General features: G+C 37.3%; 2 gene segments (V, D, J or C); both read right to left on the bottom strand.

Annotated features, from left to right (window-relative positions):
• Positions 1–701: 701 nt before the first annotated feature.
• LOC120528836 lies at positions 702–19,996 on the bottom strand. The segment is given in 2 exon segments: positions 702–1,021; positions 19,877–19,996. Coding segments are annotated over 2 exon segments (369 nt in total).
• Positions 5,061–5,684, bottom strand: LOC120527998. The segment is given in 2 exon segments: positions 5,061–5,390; positions 5,518–5,684. Coding segments are annotated over 2 exon segments (372 nt in total).
• Positions 19,997–22,840: the final 2,844 nt, after the last annotated feature.

The following is a 22,840-nucleotide window of genomic DNA, read 5'->3' as shown; positions in this document are numbered from 1 at the left end:
GAATGGCTTCAGCAGACCCTCGTGACCCTGTAGTTAGGATATAGCAGGTTGGATAATGGATGGATGAATGTTTAAGAGTACGCTGCTCCAGTGAACAGATAATATAATTATTAATTATTTCTATGGTGTTTTTATTAAAGATAACTGATAACATTTGAGTTGATTTAATTTCTTTTTCCAAATTAGAAGACATAAAGGTGCAGTGACCGGCTCATCGTCACACAGTGTCAGTACCAGGATTTGAACCACAAGATTAGAAGTCCGAAGCCTTGACCACTATGCCACACTTCTTGCTAGTAATATTAGTTTTTTTATTAAAACAAAAAACAAACTATAAGTACTGTACACATTTTAAAGTATTTACAAAGTACTTGCAATACTTTCAAATAAACAACGACAATATAACTAAGTTCCATTGCCTTATGAAATTTTCCAGGCAAAGCTAACTAACACAGCTAGCAATATAGAAGTATTTCAGAATATTATTTCTTTACCCTAAAGGTTCTCTGGATTGGGTCATTTTCTCACAATCTGCATTTTCTGTAATATGTTGTGATCAGAACACTCCCTTTCTGTTCTCTGTTTCTTATTTTGTTTCTTTCTCCTTTGTCTGCGAACCCCGTGAATTCATTCTCAGCACCAGCAACATTAAGAACAGCAGCTGCACAGACAAGTCAAGGAAGTTTTTGTGTGGCTCTGTATCACTGTGTGAGAGGAGTGCTGTGCCTCTGCATACAGTAGTAATGTCCTGCATCTTCAGGCTGCACGTTACTGATGGTCAGCGTATAATCAAGTCCAGAGCCACTGCCACTGAAGCGACTTGAGATCCCAGACTGCAGAGTGCTAGCATAATAAATCAGCAGTATTGGAGCATCTCCTGATTTCTGTTGATACCAGGCCAGGTAGTTTTTACTGTTATACAAAATTGTACTGCTGGTTTTACAATTTAAGCTGATGGTTTCTCCTGGCCGTGCAGAGAGACTTGAGGGAGACTGAGTCATGATGATATCTCCACAGGACCCTGGATAGAAGAGAATAAAAGAGATTAAATAAAGTACAATTAGTTTATCTTTTAGATATAAATACAATTACAGTACTACTTAGTAGAATTCACATTACTGTATAAAGTAATTATTCCTGATGTAGATGAACCCAACAACAGGCCTTGGGATATGAATAAAAACATGATATTTTCCATCTATCTTTTTTCTAACCATCTTATCCACTACAGGATTTCAGGGAAGCTGAAACATATCCCAGAAAGCATCTGGCTTAAAGCAACAACAGTTGTTGGACAAGGCACCAGATGATTGCAGGTTGAACACACACACACACACACACACACACAGATCAGTTGTCAGTTTAGCATCACTGGTTTACATACTGTAACCTGCATGTCCTTTGGAGGAATCTGGAGAACATGGAGGAAAGCCACATGGACACAAAAACGACTTGCAGACTTCACACAGGGGCCACCTCGAATGGGAACCCTGTCCTCAATACAGGTAATGCAAGGCAGCAGTGCCACCATTGTGCCATTCATAACATAAGAAGGAGGAAGAGGACAAAACTCTACTGGAGGACTGAAAGAAGAAAAAAAAAAAAGAAAGAAGAACCGTGTTGTGTTTGTGTCATCGTTAAAATGTTTCTTAAAGATATTTGTGCAAGTAAACCTTTTATTTAAACTGGGACTTCCACCTTTGAGATTGTTTCTGAGCTTTGGAGTGCTGCAATGCCCCCTTAAGCCTTTTACTTGCTTACATTGGATTCAGAAAGTATTCGGATCCCTTCACTTTCTACACACTTTGTTGTGTTATAAGTTTAATTTTACATTAATACATTTTTGCATTTTTTTCACATCAATGTACATTCAGCAATCAACAATGATAATGCAAAAACACGCTTGCAGGAAGGATTGCAAATTTCTTTAAAAATCAACAACTGAAATCTCTCCTTTATGTACAGTAAGTCTTCATTACCCTTTGCTGTGGCACTCCAAGTCATGGCCTGATGCAACTTGTTTGCTTTTATTTTCTATGAGATGTTTCTATACCCTGTGGTGGGCTGGCACCCTGCCCGGGGTTTGTTCCTGCCTTGCGCCCTTTGCTGGCTGGGATTGGCTGTGTTAGGATATAGCGGGTTGGAAAATGACTGACTGACTGTTTCTATAATTTGAATAAAGTTCACTATAGGAAAAAATAAATCAATTGGACATTGTTTAGAAAGGCACACTTTTACCTCTGAATTTCCTACAATTCACATTTCATGTCACAGTGGGTAGCGCTGCTGCCTCGCAGTTAGGAGATCCGGGTTCACTTCCTGGCTCCTCCCTGTGTGAAGTTTGCATGTTCTCCCCGTGTCTGCATGGGTTTCCTCCCACAATCCAAAGACGTGCAGGTCAGGTGCATTGGCGATCCTAAATTTTCCCTAGTGTGTGCTTAGTGTGTAGGTGTGTGTGTGTGCGTGCCCTGTGGTGGGCTGGCGCCCTGGCCATTGATGGATTGAAGGCCAGAGATCCACATGACCATCATCATCATGTTCTTTCATGTGGAACCTGAAAACCATGAGGACTGATTGAGCTCATTTAGGTAGAATGCCCATTGGGGGCTAGGAGGTCTCATGGCCTCGGCCCTTGCAGATTTTGTATTTTTCTCCAGCCATCTGGAGTTTTTTGTTTTTTCTGTCTTCCCAGGCCATCGGACCTTACTTTATTCTATGTTAATTAATATTTCCCAATTTTATTTGTATATTTTGTCTCTTTTTTCACTTTCTTCATCCTGTAAAGCACTTTGAGCTACATCATATGCATGAAAATGTGCTATATAAATAAATATTGTTGTTATATAAATCAAACAATTCCGATGTGATTACATGAACATGGCAGACTTTAATTTAAAGATATCTGCATATATTTTGGTCACACCATGTAGAAATTAGAACACTTTTCCTACAATGGTCCCCTGATTTCAGGGCACCAGAATTAGATTAGATTAGATTAGGTTAGGGTGGCATGGTGGCTCAGTGGTAGTGCTGCTGCCTTGCAATAAGCTGACCTGGGTTCACATCCCAGGTCCTCCCTGTGTGGAGTTTGCATGTTCTCCCTATGTCTGTGTGGGTTTCCTCCCACATTCCAAAAAATAGGAAGGTTAGATGCATTGGCGATCTGAAATTGTCCCTAGTGGGTGTCCTGCGGTGGGCTGGCACCCTAAAGCCTCGTTCACACTTGGGCTCAATCACCTGCACACCACTTAAATAAGTTCAATACATGTCTGTCATCCACATTACCTCGGATGAGCACAGTGCATTTTTTAAATGATGACATACTGCACTTTTTCTACGTGAACACAAACTAAAATTCACAGTTGCGCACACTACCAGGTTTTATCCACGGGAAAATTAACTACCCAGAAAGCCACTTGCTCTCCACCATGCTGGCCATTACGTAGCACCTGCCTGTTCCTGTTTCTTGATTCCTGTAGATGTGTTTACTGGTATGTACCTTCCATATGCAGTGGAGCTTCAAGTTTCTTTCCTGTCTCTTATACATGTTTATGACTGTGATCATAGAGATCATACCAGTAGAATAATTACAACACGTGGCTCAACAAAATATTCAAACATGGCATAAAATAAGTCCTTTTTATCACTACAGCAGTTCAATTAAATACTAAATGATAGACAGACACATGCCGAATTAATGCACATAAATTACTTCCAGAAAGGACAAAATCTCTTTCTTCTTGTTAATAGCACAAACTTTGCTGGAAATAAAACTTAATTTGCTTCTATCTATCTATCTATCTATCTATCTATCTATCTATCTATCTATCTATCTATCTATCTATCTATCTATCTATCTATCTATCTATCTATCTATCTATCTATCTATCTATCTAACTGTCTTGTTCATAAGAATTAGTTATAAATACTTTGAAATAACTTAATTTTTTTGTCCGGTGCCCCCGACTTACCAGTACGAGAAAACTACCACATATGATAATACCATTTCATGTCTAGTTATGCAAGATGTCAAACTTTTTGGAGTCCCACCCCAAGACCTGTTAAACCCAATTTAAAAGGCCATTTTTGGACCACATTTTATGCAAGAATTTACACCCTTATGTTAAAGAGTAAACCATAAGGTGCCTTAAGCAAAAATGATCAGAAGGACTTGAAGTTGTGCAGGCCACATCAACCGACCCCAGGGGTTGACTCCCTAATGGAACACGAGGGGTCAAAGTTACTCCTTTTCAGAAAACTTTGAAAAAAATAGGGATATGTGATATTAGTAGTTGGAGTGTTGTTTTATGCTATTTCAAGGTTACTGATCACTAATGTTATAATATTTTTAATATTTGATTCTTTACTGGTTGTCCTAGCCCTCTAAGGCCACTCACAGAAGATTACAAAAAGCACATTTCAAACATAAGAGTCGCGTTTTAGACTATTACAAGGTTAATGGTCATGAATTTTATGTTATTTTTGATCCTTTACTAGAGATGTAGCTCTCTGTGGACCTCTACTAGAGGATAAAAAAATGAGAAATTTCTATAACAATTGAGAATATCAGGATTTTAAACATTTAAATTGAACTGCCCAACGTACATTTCTCAAATTTCTGATGTAGCAATTCTTGATTTCTTTTGCACTTCTGTCTAATGAAGTAAATTATTACACTTCTTATGAACACCCCAAATTAGGGCATCTTATGATAATTCAGTATTTTCTGTCTCTAAATCAGATAATACTGCATACAAATAGATAGATAGATAGATAGATAGATAGATAGATAGATAGATAGATAGATAGATAGATAGATAGATAGATAGATAGATATTTTTTTAAATGTATTTAGTTGTTTTTTACTCCAATGGTTTTCTGGATTGGGTCATTTTCTCACATGCTGCCCTTTCTGTAATATGTTGTGATCAGAAGACTCTCTTTCTGTTCTGTTTTTCTCTTTCTTTCGCCTTTGTCTGCCAACCCCGTGACTTCACTCTTACAGCCAGCAAAATTAAGAACAGCAGCTGCACACACAAGTCAAGGGAGTTTTTGTACGGCTCTGTGTCACTGTGTGAGAGGCCAGTCATAGCTCTGCATACAGTAGTAATGTCCTCCATCTTCAGGCTGCACGTTACTGATGGTCAGTGTGTAATCAAGTCCTGAGCCACTGCCACTGAAGCGACTTGAGATCCCAGTCTGCAGAGTGTTTGACCAGTAGATCAGAAGTTTTGGAGCTTCTCCTGTTCTCTGCTGATACCAGGAAAGAAGTTTATAGCTGCTGCTACTGGTAATGGAGCTGCTGGCTTTACAGTTCATGCTGACGGTTTCTCCTGGCCGTGCAGACAGACTTGAGGGAGACTGAGTCATGATGATATCTCCATAGGACCCTGGATAAAAGAGAATACAAGAGATTAAATAAAGTACAATTAATTTATTTTTAGAAATAAATACAATTACAGTTTTACTCAGTAGAAATCACGTAACAGGTGTAATAATTTTATTTCTTGATTTCACCTTCAAACAACACAAAGAAGGTAACTAAAAACAGAAGTGAGAAATCCATATCCACTGTGTCTTAGAGACAGGCTTAACTGACTCGATCTCAGTGACTTCACTCTTTATGTCTCAAGCAGCTTTGAGGAGAGACGTCAGTATGCAAATCCTGAATGGGGAAGAAACAAAGGAAATGAAGTGAGGGTGTGCACGACAATGAACTGAGACCATACAGAGGTAGCAAAGAAGGGAAGAGCCTTGGTTAAGGAGGTGACCAAAAGCCCAATGAGGACTCTAACAGTGCTTCAGAAGTCCTCTGCTGAGATGGGAGATACTGTCAGAAGGATGACCATCTCAGCAGGAGTCCATCAATCAAGCATTTATAGCAGAGAGGTGGGACAGAAGCCACTCTTGAGTAAAACGCATCTGACAGCCAATTTCTCTTCTAAGAGCATAAGGAAAAAAAATTGCTGGTCTGATGAGACAAAAATGAAACTGTTTGTGCAGAACTCCAAGCACTACGTCTGGCAAAGACCTGTCAATGCTCATCTGTTGTCTAATAACATCTCTATGATGAATGATGGTCGTGGCAGCAGCATTCTATGTGGTGCTTTTCAGCAGCTGCACAGGGAGACTGTTTAGAATTGACTGAAAGATGAATGCAGCCAAATACAACAACAACAACAACAACATTTATTTATATAGCACATTTTCATACAAAAAAAATGTAGCTCAAAGTGCTTTACAAAATGAAGAATAGAAAAATAGAAGACTCAATAAAAATAAAAATAAGTCAACATTAATTAACATAGAATAAGTAAGGTCCGATGGCCAGGGTGGACAAAAAAAAACTCCAGAGGCTGGAGAAAAAAAATAAAATCTGCAGGGATTCCAGACCACAAGACCGCCAAGTCCCCTCTTGGCAATCTACCTAACATAAGTCAAACAGTCCTCTTTGTATTTAGGGTTTTCATGGAAGGACCTGATGATGATGGTCACATAGACTTCTGGCTTTCAGTCCATCAATGTTGGTGCATCATGATGCTTTGAGTAGGTGGTGGTGACGCAGGCCGCCACCACAAAGAAACCGGAAAAAGAAACAGAAGAGAGTGTTGGGGTCAGTTTGGATTTTGGAGCCACTGTGAATAATTATTATGAAGAATTGAACATACAGAGTATCAGTATTAAGATAAAGTGAAGTTATGAGAAGGCCATGTTAAAGTAATGTGTTTTCAGCAGTTTTTAAAGTGCTCCACTGTATCAGCCTGGCGAATTCCTATTGGCAGGCTATTCCAGATTTTAGGTGCATAACAGCAGAAGGCCGCCTCACCACTTCTTTTAAGTTTAGCTTTTGGAATTCTAATCAGACACTCATTTGAAGATCTAAGGCATTCCGATATATAAGATAGGGCGAGATTATTTAAGGCTTTATAAACCATAAGCAGTATTTTAAAGTCAATCCTGAATGACACAGGTAACCAGTGTAGTGACATCAAAACTGGAGAAATGTGTTCAGATTTTCTTTTCCCAGTTAGGATTCTAGCAGCTGCATTCTGCACTCGTTGCAAACGATTTATGTCTTTTTTGGGTAGTCCTGAGAGGAGTGCGTTACAGTAATCTAGTCGACTGAAAACAAAAGCGTGAATTAATTTCTCAGCATCTTTCAATGATATAAGAGGTCTAACTTTTGCTATGTTTCTTAAGTGAAAAATGCTGTCCTAGTGATCTGATGAATATGCGATTTAAAACTCAGATTACAGTCAACAGTTACCCCTCAGTTTTTACTTCCATCTTAACTTTTAATCCTAATGCATCAAGTTTATTTCTAATAACCTCATTATATCCATTATTGCCAATTACTAAAATTTCAGTTTCTCTTTATTTAGTTTGAGAAAATTACTATTCATCCATTCAGAAATACCAGTAAGACATTGTGTTAGTGAATCGAGAGAGTCGGTGTCATCAGGTGCTATAGATAAGTACAGCTGTGTGTCATCAGCATAGCTGTGGTAGCTCACGTTGTAACCTGAGATAATCTGACCTAACGGAAGCATGTAGATTGAGAAGAGCAGCGGACCCAGGATAGAGCCTTGTGGAACACCATATAAGATATCATGTGTCTTTGAGATGTGATTACCACAACTAACAAAGAATTTTCTACCTGCCAGGTAGGATTCAAACCAATTTAAGACACTGCCAGAGAGGCCCACCCATTGACTAAGGCGATTTCTAAGAATATTGTGATCAATGGTGTCAAATGCAGCACTCAGATCTAAGAGGATGAGAACAGATAAATGGCCTCTGTCTGCATTTACCCGCAAGTCATTTACTACTTTAACGAGTGCAGTTTCTGTGCTGTGATTTGTTCTAAAACCTGACTGAAATTTATCAAGAATAGCATGTTTATTGAGGTGGTCATTTAACTGCATAATGACTGCCTTCTCTAGAATTTTACTTAAGAAGGGCAGGTTAGAGATGGGTCTAAAATTTTCAAAGGCAGAGGAGTCAAGATTATTTTTCTTGAGCAGGGGTTTAACTACAGCAGTCTTAAGACAGTCTGGGAAGACCCCCGTATCTAATGACGAATTAACTATGTCCAGAATATTGTCAATTAGCATGTCTGATATTTCTTTGAAAAACCTTGTTGGTATTGGGTCAAGGACGCAGGTGGAGGGTTTCAGTTGAGAGATTATATTATGTAATTCAGGTAAATCTATCCTGGTGAAAGCATTTAATTTGTTTATAATGGAGTACCGGGGCTTTGGAGGTTCTGCAGTGTTGGGGAGATATACTATGTTATCTCTAATATCATTAATTTTTTGATTGAAAAATACAGCAATGTTCTCACAGGTTTCACTGGAAGTATTCTGGGGGAATTCCTTTGTGTTACCTGGGTTTAAATACAGACAAGTTCTTGAGGAAAACCTGCACCAGAGTGCACTGAGCCTCAGACTGGAGCAATTGTTTCAGCACAATGATCCAAAGCATACAGTCAAGACAATACTGAATTAGCTTTGGGACAAGTTTTTGTCTGTCATTGAGTGTCCCAACCAAAGCCCAGACTTAAACTCCATGGAAAATCTGTGGAGGGACCCAAAGGTGGCAGCTTACGAATGATTTACCCATCCAATATAATGGAGCTTGAGAGGATCTGCTTGGAAGAATGGGATAAACTGCTCAATTGCAGGTGTGCAAAGCTAATACAGTCTTACCTCAAGAACATTAGAAGCTTGAACTGCTTCCAAAGGAGCTTCTATAAGGTAAGGAATTAAAGGTAGGAATATTCATATGAATAAGAGGTTTCAGTTATTTGAGTTTTAATAAATCTTCAAATCTTTTTGAAAATGTTCTTTCACTTTGTCATGATAGTTGTTGATTTTGAATTGATGGTCAAAAAATTGAAATTAATCCACTGAAAATTAAACCTTCAACACAATAATATGTTTATAGGTGAATTCCACCACAGAAGCAAAGCAGGAGGCAACAGTGAACAAGACAGGTGGGACCACTCAACCGCAATCTCTCCTGGGACCTATTTAGTGTCACCGTTCAAATAACATGCACGTCTTTGAGGATATGGGATAAAAGTTGTTGTACTTAGCAGAAAACAATCCTCACAGCCAAAGATTTGACCCAAGAAAGATGCATCCATTAAACAGAATAAGATGGTGACTGCATAACCCTGCCATGCCATGTTTTATGATTTGGAGGATGTGATTTTTCACAAACTTTTGCACTTTTGTGTTTACTGCCACTTCACTTTCTCTTATCTTGTTCTAAACCAGTTCTATATTAGATGGCACTTTGCATTCATTGCTACTGGGACTGGCACTACCTTCCATCCAGAATTGGCTTCTGCTTTGCCCATAGTGCTGATTCAAAATATATAGTGACAATATAATGGAGTACATTGGAGCAGCTGCTGTTCTATCCTGAACCAATTCTGAAATAATTGACATATTGATTTTTTTTCAGGTTGAATCCTTGAGCATGATAAGCAGATTAGAAAATAAGTGGATTGGGATTTTTGTCTTAATCATATTTGCTGCTTACTCTGCTGCAAATGGCAGGACACAATATGAGAGAGTACACATCTCCATCATTAATTAATTTTCACCTAGCAACCTATAGAATTTTACTTTTTTAAACATGTGTGTTCCAGCTACTGATCTACTTTCCCTTCCTTACAGTCTGCCAATGTTTTCAACGTCATTGCACTTTTCACTTTCCTTTCATTCAGTTTCCTACTTCTAGTCTCCATTCCTCTAATATTACAGATTCTGGGATGTGCCAAATAATTTTCATTTTGATTATTCCTTCTACTTGCCTGCCATCTAGTCCCAGTTTGTACTTAAAGGGTTTCCTGTGCTGCCTCCTAGTGGCCCAAGGCAAATAATGTCCAGAGTAGGGTTTCTGAGAAAAGTGCAAGGTAACCCCAAGGAGTGTAGTGACTATGGACATCTGTTTTTGACGATAAACACTGCAGCCATTCTGTATTATTTGATGCCACCTAGTGGTCAGGTTGGCATATATCAAATTATAGTGTTAATGTGAGAATAATACATTTCAAATTTTATTTTAAAGTAACTGAGTGTTTTAATGGCAAGAAAACACATAAAAAAAGGGATTTTTAAAACACATACACATACTAGATATATTTCTCTTTTCCTGAAGACTTTTTCCATCACAGTAATTATTGTTGCCTTTTCCAGAGATTTGGAAATAGGACATTCTAAAGGAATTTATTTATTTATTTAAATTTTATTGATTTTATTGTAATAATTTCATATAATAGATCCATTTTTACAAAAATAGGACTGAAAACAAATCAACCCCCACCCCTGAGAAAGAGATCATGGCCAACAGAGTAAAACTTAAAGCTAGTAAAAATAAGTAAATTGATGATATTAATAAGCAGATAAAGATAAATGAAGAAGAAGAAGAAGAAGTGGGAAGAGAATCTTCTTCCTCAGTGCTTTAAGAGCTTAATCTAAAATGTTATTGATTGGATCCTGCCAGGTTTTGAAAAAGTTCTGTACAGATCCTTTAAGTTCGATTTGATTTTTTCCTATTTCAAACAATATAAAACATCAGTTACCCACTGAGTTAAAAGAAGAGAGTTAGGATTCTTTCAGTTTAGCAAAATAAGTCTACGTGCCAATAGTGTAGTAAAGGCATTCACAGTTTGTTTTTACTTCTACACTTTAAGCCCATCTGGGAGTCCGCCAGACACAACTGATAGTGGATTAGGAGGGATTGTGACACCAAGGCTGTCTGAAAGGCATTTAAACATTTTGGTCCAGAATGATGTAAATTTGGTGCAGGCCCAAAGCATGTGACCCAGTGAGGCTGGAACTTGATTGTAGCGTTCGCAGGTTGGATCTTGCCCTGGAAATATTTTGGATAATTTTAAGTGAGGCAGATGTGCTCGATATACAGTATAATTTTGAGTTGAATATTTGTACACTTTTCACATATGGAGCTCGAGTGAATTCTCTGCATTGCTACCTTCCACTCCTTTTCTGAAATGTTGAGTGAGAGATCCTTTTCCCATTGTCCTCATGGATCTTTGAAAGAGAGGAACTGTAAAATGGTTTTATATATAGTATGGCAGAAATGTTGTCTGATATCTCGAAACTGAGCAATATTTTTTCCAGCATAGAGTAAGGTGGGAGATGAGGAAAATTGGAAAGGTTCTGTTTAAAAAAGTTTCTGATTTGAAGATAGTGAAAGAAATGTATTGCTGGAAAGGTAAATTTAGAATGTAATTGTTCATAGGATGCAAAGATGTTGTCTATGTACAGATCTCTAAGTGATTTCATACCAAATGTTTGCCAGATATTAAAAACTGCATATGTTTGTGAGGGTTGAAAAATGTGATTCTCATGCAGAGGTGCCACAGATAAAAGATTCTCCATCTTAAAATGCTTCCTACATTGGTTCCACATTCTGAGTTAGTGAAGTACAATTGTGTTTTTAGTACAGTGGTGATAGAAGTACTGCAAGATTTTATTTCTATTGCTGACCAAGCCTTTGTATGTTCATCTATTTGTGTCAATGTCCAGGTTTTTATAGCTTGTATGTTTTCTGCCCAGTAATAAAACTGAAAGTTAGGTAGATCCATGCCACCATCTGCCTTAGGTTTTTGAAGGGTTGCTCTTTGGATACGTGGATGTTTTAAATTCCAAAGGGTTATGGTAGAATCTAATTGCTTAAAAATTATTTATTAATGTATATTGGAATGTTTTGAAATTAAAAGAGAAGCTTAGGAAGCAATTTATTTTAAGGAAAACGAAATGAGAAAATAATTTTCTTATTAAGTATATGTGCCACATTACAGGAGGGCTGTGTTGACTCCAGTCTAAGGGTTAGATGTATGCACAAAAAGAGGCTCAAAGTGTGTGTACAACTGTTCATATAAAAGCTGGGTGGCTTGTTTTGTTTTGGACATGCTTTGTCTCTAGGTATGTCAGAGGACTGGGACTTTGTGAAGTTGGGTCCAGCCTCACATGGGGAGGGAGGATAGGGGGTTAGTGGGGAGAGAGCACACTATCTCTAATCTATCATTTAAAGGATAGATCAAAGTTGTCTTATCTTAAGTTAAGACTACAAAATGACAACAAAAGTTCAGAAGCAATGTCTCCATGACCAAACAGTTAACTTTGTGAGATGGAATGTTAAAGGCCTGAATCATTAAATAAAGAGAAAGAAAGTTTTCTCTCACTAACAGATTTTAATGGCAAAATAGTATTTTTACAAGAGACTCACTTATTAAGCAAGGATCAGATTTGGCTGCACATAGACTGGACTGTCCAAATGTTCCATTCCAGCTTTACAAAGAAAACTAGAGGTGTGGGAATTGTTATACATAGAACAAGTCTCATTTGTAATATTAGATGTAGTATCTGATTCTGAAGGGAGATATGTGATTATCATTAATAATAAATTTTGATAAACATTTATGCGCCCAATGTGGATGATAGGGACTTCATCCAAAATGTATTTGCATCCATTCCTAATGTGAACACTCATAAAATTATAATGGCTGGGGACTTAAATTGTTTTTTAAATCCAGACCTAGAAAGGTGTGCTGCCGCAGGGGCGAGGACATCTAACACTGCAAAATCAATTACACAGTTTGTAACTGTCCACATCTTATCAGACCCCTGGAGATTTCAAAATCCAAACTCAAGAGCATATTCCTTCTACTCACCAGTGCATCACTAAAGAATTGATTATTTCTTTGTACATAACAATTTCTTGTCTATGATTAAATCTTATAAGTACGACTCTATTGTTATTTGGGCCAAATCCAACCTGTGAAAATTGCAATCAAGTTCCAGCCTCACTGGGTCACATGTTTTGGGCCTGCACCAAATTAATATCATTCTGGACCAAAATTTTTAAATGCCTTTCAGACAGCCTTGGTGTAACAATCCCTCCTAATCCTTTAGTAAGTTGTTTTTGCTGTACTTCCATAAGGGCTTAAAGTGGAGAAGGACAGACAAACTGTAATTACCTTTACTTACATAGACTTATCTTGTTCAACTGGAAAAATCCTAACCCTCCTATTTTAAGTCATTGGGTAACCGACGTTATATACTATTTGAAAAAGGAAAAAATCTAATTCTCACTTAGAGGACCTGCTTAAAATGTTTTTTTAAACCTGGCAGGATCTAATTGATAACATTTTAGAATAAGCATTTATATTGGGAGAAGGACTCCTTCCCCTCTTTACTACTGTAAAAAGTTTTACTCTGGCTGTTAACCTTTCATTCTTTCTCAGAGGTGGGAGTAGAATTGAATTTAGTTTCCTTAAGTTTGACCTGGCAGGATCTAATCAATAACATTTTAGAATAAGCATTTTAATTCTCTTATTCCTTTTGTTTTTATTTTTATTCATTTGTTAAATTATCTATTTTCTTATTTTTACTAGTTTAAAGTTTTACTATGCTGGCTTAACACTCTTTCTCATGCGTGGCGGTTGATTTGTTATTGTTAAACTTGACTTGCTTGTATGGAATGTTGATTTAAATAAAATTAATAAAATGCAAAAAAAAAAAAAAAATTGTGATTAAAAAAACAAAACTGGTTAATGTGGGAATCAAAATCTCTGTATCTATGTTGCTTCATTTCCAGGTACTTTCACTTCAAAGATGGAGTTTTTTCCACAGGCGAGGCCCAATAGAACAATAGGCTCAGTGACCCATTGTGTCTGTGGAACAACCAGGAGGACCATGAGCATAAAGAACTAACAGATGAAAAATGGGAATTAAGTCTTGAAGATACCAGCAATACATCTGTAAATTAAAAGTAGTTATTAAAATGGATCATCTCTTTAATAGGTAACCAGTGTAAGGATAGGAGGAGACTTTCTCCAAAATGTCCTTATGCAAGCAGAGATCAGCTGTAGTAACACCAATGAAAGGGTGCAAACCAATTCACAGTCAATGGGTAGAAACTCTTACCTGGTTTGATTATTATCATGACAACCTTTACTATTCATGTACTTTATATGTCAGTTACACTCTCAAACAGTCAATGATGTGGTAAAGAAAAGACACAGTTTAGATAAGTGACATAGAACTACTTATTTTTATTGAACAATATGTAAATATTTCTTTGTCTTCTCTCTGTTTCTGAGAAAGTAAATGCACAGTGATGTGTGAATGTGTTTGGCATATTATCAGTTTGCTGTGTTTTACATCCAAGCTCTTTCCAGTGTGTTATAAATTACTTGTATTTTATATATATGGAGTGCATTTTACTTGCATTTTTATATATTTATTTTCAAATGTATAATGATCATTACTGCTTCATGGTAAACTTCATTCTTTTTTCTGAGTATAATTTGCTCCCATTTTTAAAAACATGTTGCTCTGTGTTGTTCAGGTCATAGGAGCTGTGAAAACAAATTATATTGCCTGTATTTATGTAAATACATTATCACAATAGCTTGGTATCTTTACATGTGATTTTATTTGTTGTATTTATACTGATTTATTTGTATATTCATTTCTAATTCCTTTTCTTTTTATTTAATGTTCTAAGACCCCATTTGCAAGGTTTATTATGCCTGGGTCTCTTTAAAGTAAATGATGAGGTGTGATAAGAGGTCCGTGGCGAAGTCTGATTTTAATAAATAATGGGATGTCCCACAGCGTGCAGACTCCAGGCGGGGGTAGGTAGAAGACAGACGAGACAGACAGAGAGAGAGACACAGAAGTTTTAAAGCTGTATAACACACTGGTGAGGCTTCATCTGGAGTACTGGGTGCAGTTTTGGTCTCCAGGCTACAAAAAGGACATAGCAGTGCTAGAAAAGGTCCAGAGAAGAGCAAAGAGGCTGATTACAGGGCTACAGGGGATGAATTATAAAGAAATATTAAAAGAGCTGAGTCTTTTCAGTTTAAATTAAAAGATTAAGAGATGATTGAAGTGTTTAAAAGTATCAAGGAAATTAGTCCAGTGGATTGAGATTGTTACTTTAAAATGAACTTGGAATCACAGTTGGAAACTTGTTAAGGCTAAATTTCACTGAAAAAATAAGATTTGTTTCACACAGAGAACCATAGACACTTGTAATAATCTACCCAGTAGTGTGGTCAACAGTAGGACTTTCAAAATTAGACGATGTTTTTTTAGAAGAATCAAGTTGATAGGACTGGCGAGCTTTATTGAACTCAATGGCGTGTTCTTGTCTGGATCGTTCTAATGTTCCATAGCAGATATTTTTACTGCTTTTTAGAGTCCTACTTTATCTTGGCACAAACCAACTGTTTTATGAAAGAAGTCTTTAAGGACGATGTCTGAAGTTGTGTGGAGTTGTTACTGTTGTTGCTCTGGGTTCAAGTGGAGGATTCTTCTTGCGTTAGAGTTCATTCTTTCTCTTTGTGATGTCTTCCTTTGTTCTTGGTGTGCCGTACTTTTCTCAGTTTGGCTATTTTCTGTGTCCACTGCAATTTCATACGGAAAATAATCACTCTTTCTGGTACATGAGCTTAGATGCTGAAGTGCCCTTCTTGAAGCAATGGTCATTGGCTTGACAGAATGGATCTCAGGTTTCAGGTCCACAAAAAGAGAGAGCAGCTCATCAGCTTTTCAGAGAGTGTAAGCAGCCATTTCAGAGAGTGTCCATTAGAGATGAGTGCAGCTAGTCTTGGAAGGAAGGTGTAAACTTTGGTGATTGGATTAATGTCCCTTTCAGTTACAGATGTAGTGTCTGCTTATAGGCTTGTTATTTTGAACGTTCACTGTTAACCCATCCTTGAGTTGTAGCTCATTGTTTAAACGTGGGTGACTAACTGCTGCCTCCATGTCTCAAGGAATCCAACATCAGGTATGTCAGTTCCTCTCAGACTTACATCTTTATTATCAGATGATGTACAGGCTGATACTGATATGGCAAGAGCTGCAGTTTAGTCATTTAATTTGAAATGTAGTTTGGAGAAGGTGAAGTTTGATTTCTGCCCCTCTGTTAAATCTGCTAAAATCAACCACTGCTCTACTGCATCTTCTCTTTTCTGTCATTCAGGTTCAGCTCAACAAGCATCTTCTGCTCTTTCTCTTTCTGTTTGATCAACACATCTTCACCTCTGTTTACTGTTCAAATCAATCTTTTGTTATACAGTGATTTTTCACATTTGTTTCTCCTTATCTAATATAAGTGGTACTAGAAATCATCTGATGATGGCCTTCTCGCTCATCCGTGTCAGTCACTTGAGCTTCTAATGCACTGTAACCCTCCCTCCAGGTTTGTCCACAGCACACTGTCATGCTAAAGTTCATTTGACTATGAAACACGACTTCTTTTCAATTTTTTTAATGTATTTTTTATTCATTTTTAATTTATTATTTATTTATTAGTTATTATTTATTTTATTTTTATTTTTATCTTTATATTTTCTTGGTACGTTTCTATAAGTATTTGAGTTATTTCTTTATAATTGAAGCAATCGTAATCCCGTCTTAATACTTTAGGGCAAAGCTGTTTTCGTTACTGTGTCTGGGATGCCCTTTTTTTGGCTTATTTAGTTTTCTTTACTTCTCCGCTGTTCTCACTCCAAGCAGTTCTGTTATAGGCAGTGCTGCCCCTAACCAAACCAGGGCCATAGCCAGAATCTTCTTGGGTCCCACCCACCCTGCCACTACCTGAATCCATTACATGAATATTTAATTTGAGCATCAAAAACATAAATAAATAAAGAATTAACAAAGAAAGCTTATATCACAAACTTAACTCTAACTTTTAACATCAAATACAAATACTTTTCTCAGAATAATCAAAACTTGAAAGTGAATGTTTTGGGGTTTCCTCACACACACTCACAACAACACACGTCTACATTTTCTGAAGCCTAAGTCATCTATTAGGTCATCACACAGCAGCTTCTATTCACGTTCTGAGTTGATGCTGATGATTTCCAAGAAGTTTAAATGTTCTTGTGCCCTGCATAGCCTCAAGTATGTCTTACTGAGCTGAAGTTTTGAAATTAACCAACTGTTGAGGTTCATCTGAACTTATTGTTCTTTTTGGATGTCCAAGTTGTTGTGTGGTACTCACCCACAATTCAGCCAATAACTAACTAGTAAGCCAGAGAAATTCTTGTGTGTTGATGAAATTTACAAACTAATTACAATTAATTAATTTACAAAATTATTTTAAAATAATATTCTCGATCCACTATACTAATTCCGTTCATAATTTTAAACACTTCAATCATGTCACCTCTAAATCTTCTTTTGTTCAAAACTGTAAAGGCTCAGCTTTTTTAATCTTTCCTCATAATTCAACCCCTGTAACCCTGAATCAGCCTAGCTGCTCTTCTCTGGACCTTTTCTAGCACTGCTATGTCCTTTTTGTAGCCTGGAAACCAAACCTTCACACAGGACTCCAGAAGAGGCCTCACCAGTGCATTATAAAGGTTGAGAAGAACCTCCTTGGACTTGTACTTAACACATCAAGGTGCTATATAACCTAACAATCTGTTAGCCATCTTAATGTCTTCTGAACATTGTCGGGAAGTTGATAGCGTAGAGTAAACTATGACTCCTAAATCCTTCTCATAAGGTGTACTCTCGATTTTCTGACCACCCATTGTGTATTCAAACCTAACATTTTACTTCCTTTGTGTCACACTTTACATTTATTGACATTCATTTTCATCTGCCACAAATCTATCCAAGCCTGTATGCTACTCAAGTCCTTCTGTAATCATTTAAAAAATTCCAAATTATCTACCAATCCACCTATCTTGGTATCATCTGCAAACTTAACCCACTTGTTATTTATATTCCTATCTAAATCATTTATATATATTAAAAATAGTAGCGGCCCTAGCACTGACTTCTGTGGAAGACCACTCTTAACATCAGCAAATTCTCATTTGGTTCCTCACACCATCACCCTCTGCTTCCTGTGTCTGAGCCAATTCTGCACCCATCTAAAAACATCACCCTGAACTCCCACTTTTTTAAATTTAATGCCCAACCTTGGGAACCTTATTGAACGCTTTCTGAAAGTCCAGATAAATAATATCATAAGCTCCACTTTGATCAAATATTTTTGTTGCTTTCTCATAGAATTTCAGTATGTTAGTAAAACACAACCTCCCTCTTCTGAACCCATGCTGACTGTTCAGAGTAATTTCTGTCCTTGCCAGGTGTTGCTCAATCTTATCCTTAATAATTCCTTCCATGAATTTTCCTGTGATGCTTGTTAAGCTTACTGGCCTATAGTTGTTTGGATCTGCCCTGTCACCCTTTTTATATAATGGGATGATATTTGCCATTTTCCAGTCCTTCGGAATCTCTCCAGTGCTCAGTGACTTCCTATAAATATGTGTCAGCGTATGTGCCGATACTCTACAAAAGACTCCATTCCGTCACCACTTTCTTACTTGTCTGTGATTTTTGCTGATTTAGGCTATCAATAATACTCTAAACAGAGGAAGTTTTTCTAATGACACTGTGACATTAATGTTATTTTAATTTGCCATAAAAACACAAAGGTGATGTAATATAACAAGACTCTTCCACTCTGATTACTTTTTAATATACTGAGTACAGCATGACAGGTACTCAGGTTTGAACCTTTGCACATTGTATATTCTAGTTCAGACAAAGCAAACGCCTTAGCAATCAATGCAACCAGTGACAAATTCAAAAAATATAGGAATAATTATCTTTGAAATACTGTAGATTCTATTACAATAATGATTGCATTCTTTTCAGTTTTTAAAAAGCTGTATCATTGTGAGATACGTCAATTCTTTTCAAAACAATGAACTTTGTTTTTATTTTTTGAATAAAAAATCATCAGAAATAGTTGTGGACAAATAAAAAAAGAACCTTGGATCTTTTTATTACCTAAAGTTTAAATACAGAAAGCAGAAGTTGATCTGATACAGGAATGTTTAACGCATGAACAAATGTGTATAGGATGATTAAGAGTACGCTGCTCCAGTGACCTGATAATATTATTATTACTTATTTCAATGGTGTTTTTATTATATTAATGACGACTGATAACATTTGAGATACAGTTGATTTAATTTCTTTTTCCAAATTAGAAGACATAAAGGTGCAGTGACCGGCTCATCGTCACACAGTGTCAGTACCAGGATTTGAACCACAAGGTTAGAAGTCCGAAGCCTTGACCACTATGCCACACTTCATGCTAGTAATATTAGCTTTTTATAAAAAAAAAAACAATAAAATACAAACACTCTGCACAGAAAAGTATTTAATTAGTTACAAAGTACTTTCAATATATCCAAATAAACAACGACAATATAACTAAGTTCCATTGCCTTATGAAATTTTCCAGGCAAAGCCAACTAACACAGCTAGCAATATAGAAATATTTCAGAATACTATTTCTTTACCCTAAAGGTTTTCTGGATTGGGTCATTGTCTCACGTGTTGCCTTTTCTGTAATATGTTGTGATGAGAAGACTCTCTTTCTGTTCTCTGTTTCTCATTCTTTTTCTTTCTCCTTTGTGTGCCAAACCTGTGACTTCAGTCTTATCATCAGCAAAATTAAGAATAGCAGCTGCACAGAGTTTTTGTACGGCTCTGTGTCACTGTGTGAGAGGATGGCTGTAATGCTGCTGACAGTAGTAATGTCCTGCATCTTAGATCTGCCACTGGTAATGGTGCTGCTGGCTTTACAGTTTATGCTGACGGTTTCTCCTGGCCGTACAGAGAGACTTGATGGAGACTGAGTCATGATGATATCTCCATAGGACCCTGGATTGAAGAGAATAAAAGAGATTAAATAAAGTACAATTAGTTTATTTTTTACACATAAATACATTTACAGTACTACTTAGTAGAATTCACATAACAGGTATGGTAATTTATTTATTTCTAGACCCCACCTTCAATCAACACAAAGAAGGTCACCAAAAACAGAAGTGAGAAATCCATCTCCACTGTGTCTTAGAGACAGGCTTAACTGACTCGATCTCAGTGACTCCACTCTTTATGTCTCAAGCAGCTTTGAGGTGAGACGTCAGTATGCAAATCCTGAATGGGGAAGAAAGAAAGGAAATGAACTGAGAGAAGGGAGAATTCCTGCATCTGCCATTTTGTGGTTTTATCAAAGCCTCACTCATTTTGAATTAAGGAAGGCTGGATATCATTTTTGTCCTGAACACTCGGTGACCTGAATGTCCAATCCCTGCATTACCTGTCTAGCTGTATATGTGATTATGGCTTGTCTGTAGCACTAACTGAATCTTTTTGATCTTGTCAAAAAATGAAATTGCTACAACAAATGCTAACCATTTTTCCCTTTGTTCTGTTTTAGTTTTTTGTGTTTTGTTCTTTTTTCAGCAATATAAGTTCAAGTGCTTCCCACATAATATAGTGCATTGCAGTATACATTAAAGATTATTGATGTAGATGAAACCAACAACAGGCCTTGGAATTTAAATAAAAACATGATATTAACTATCTATCTATTTTCTATCCATCTTATGCACAGGATTGCAGGGAAGCTGAAACGTATCCCAGAAAGCATCTGGCTTAAGGCAAGAACAGTCCTTGGACAAGACACCAGCTGATCGCAGGGTGAACACGCACACACATATCACCGGTTTACATACTGTAACCTGCATGTCTTTGGAGGAATCTGGAGAACATGGAGGAAAGGCACTTGGACACAAGAAAGACTTGTAGACTTCACACAGGGGCCACCTCGAATGGCAACCCTGTCCTCAATAATGCAAGGCAGCAGTGCCACCATTGTGCCAATCATAACATAAGAAGAGGAAGAAGACAAAGCTCTTTTGGAAAAATGAAAGAAGAAAGAAAAAACAAAAAGAAGAACCTTTTGGAAAGGTATTTGTGCAAATAAACTTTTTATTTAAAGCGGGACTTGCATCTGTGAGATTGTGTCTGAGGTTTGGGGTGCTGCAACGGCCCTAACTGGTCACACTCACAATAAGCCTTTTACTTACATTGGATTCAGAAAGTATTCAGAGTCCTTCACTTTCTACACACCTTGTTGTTGGGTTTAATTTTACATTAATATATTTTTACATTTTTTTCACATCAATTTACTTTCAGCAATCCACAATGACAATGCAAAAACATGCTTGCAGAAAGGATTGCAAATTTATTAAAAATTCAACAACTGAAATCTCTCCTTCATGTACAGTAACTCTTCATACCCTTTGCTGTGGCACTCCAAGTCATGGCCTGGTGCAACTTGATTGCTTTTATTTTCTATGAGATGATTCTATAACTTGCGGTGGGCTGGCACCCTGTCCGGGGTTTGTTCCTGCCTTTTGCCCTGTGCTGGCTGGGATTGGCTGTGTTTGGATATAGCGGGTTGGAAAATGACTGACTGACTGACTGTTTCCATAACTTGATTGAAGTTCACCCTAGGAAAATTAAATCAATTGGGCATTATTTAGAAAGGCACACTTTTACCTCTGAATATCCTACAATTCACACTTCAAATCAGGATGAAATGTTAGCCATGAAGTCCAAGGAGCTCAGTGTAACCCTCGGAGAAACAAATTGTGGTGAATCGTAGATCAAGGCAAGGGTACAAAACCATTTCCATAGGTTTGGGTGTTCCCAGAAACACAGTGGCCTCAGGTAATTGTGAAATGAAAGAAGTTTGGAACCGCCATGACACCCATAGAACATCATGTGTGTAGAGACCTGAAGATCAAAATTAATAGACACGTTCCACTTGGTCTAATGAGGCTTGAGAGTATCTACCAGAAATAATGGGATAAACCGCCCAATTCCAGATGCGCAATGCTTATAGAGATTTACCCAAGATGGCTAGAAGCTGATAAAGGAACTTCTATAAAGGGTCTAAATATTTACATGAATCAGAGATTTCAGTTTTTGATTTTAAATAAATTTTCAAATCTGTTCATTTTATCATAATGAGTAATTAAGTATGTATTGATGGGCATAAACTCAAAATGTGTGCATTTAAATTAAATCTATAACACAATAAATTGTATGGTTGAATCACATTTCAGGAGTAATGCTGATCAGCAAATTTTCTGCGTTCGCATTCGCCCTTGTTCGCTGAATTATTTACTGATAATCTGGCAGATTTTGAAGAATCTCGGAGGCACCACCTCCCCTGGGGAGCTAGAGGACAGCCCTCCTGGACGGCTGTGGCACCACGGATTTCCGCAGGCCACGTAGGTACTTGGAGTTTGGCACAGCCCTGTTGGGTTCTGTGGGGGGCCATCAGGGGGAGCTGCAGAGCCCTACAATGGACTTCAACTACACCTAGGAGTGATTCCAGGTAATGCTGATGAGCCAGTTGGAGCACTTCTAGGAGCAGAATTAAATGAGCCGCCACACTCCATTCGAGTAGGCAAATTCAGGAGGATGTGGATGAAGCTTGCTGGTAGTAGAGTGGAGGCGGAGAGAAAGAGAGAACGAAAAGATTGTCATTTGTCTTGTGGACATTGTGCTCTTGTGGGAAGTGAAGAAAACACTTCCCCACCTATAAATAAAGGTGTGCTGTGTGACAAATTGTGTTCTGCTTGTCTGTATCGAGGTTATGGCAGCTATACATGCCCTGGTGGTCCACAATATATAAATATATATCTTAAATTTGATTTATTTGAGAGATTTCTAAATAGGCAAATCTAAGAGGAAACCAATTCAAAATCAGAAAACACATATCAGTATTTAATGAACAAAGCAGTGTTCAAAACCAGCAAATTTGCACAAGAAACAAATTGCATATCAAAATCAGGAAGCACAAATGAAACAGTGCTGAAGCTGAAATGAGAAGTTCAGTTTCTTATTCCCCGGCTGCATAACTAAGTGGCTCTGCCTACTTTGGCAACACATGCTGG

The sequence above is a fragment of the Polypterus senegalus genome, chromosome 4 (assembly GCF_016835505.1).
Source record: "Polypterus senegalus isolate Bchr_013 chromosome 4, ASM1683550v1, whole genome shotgun sequence".
Lineage (NCBI taxonomy): Eukaryota > Metazoa > Chordata > Cladistia > Polypteriformes > Polypteridae > Polypterus > Polypterus senegalus.
This window is presented reverse-complemented; position numbering and strand designations above follow the sequence as displayed.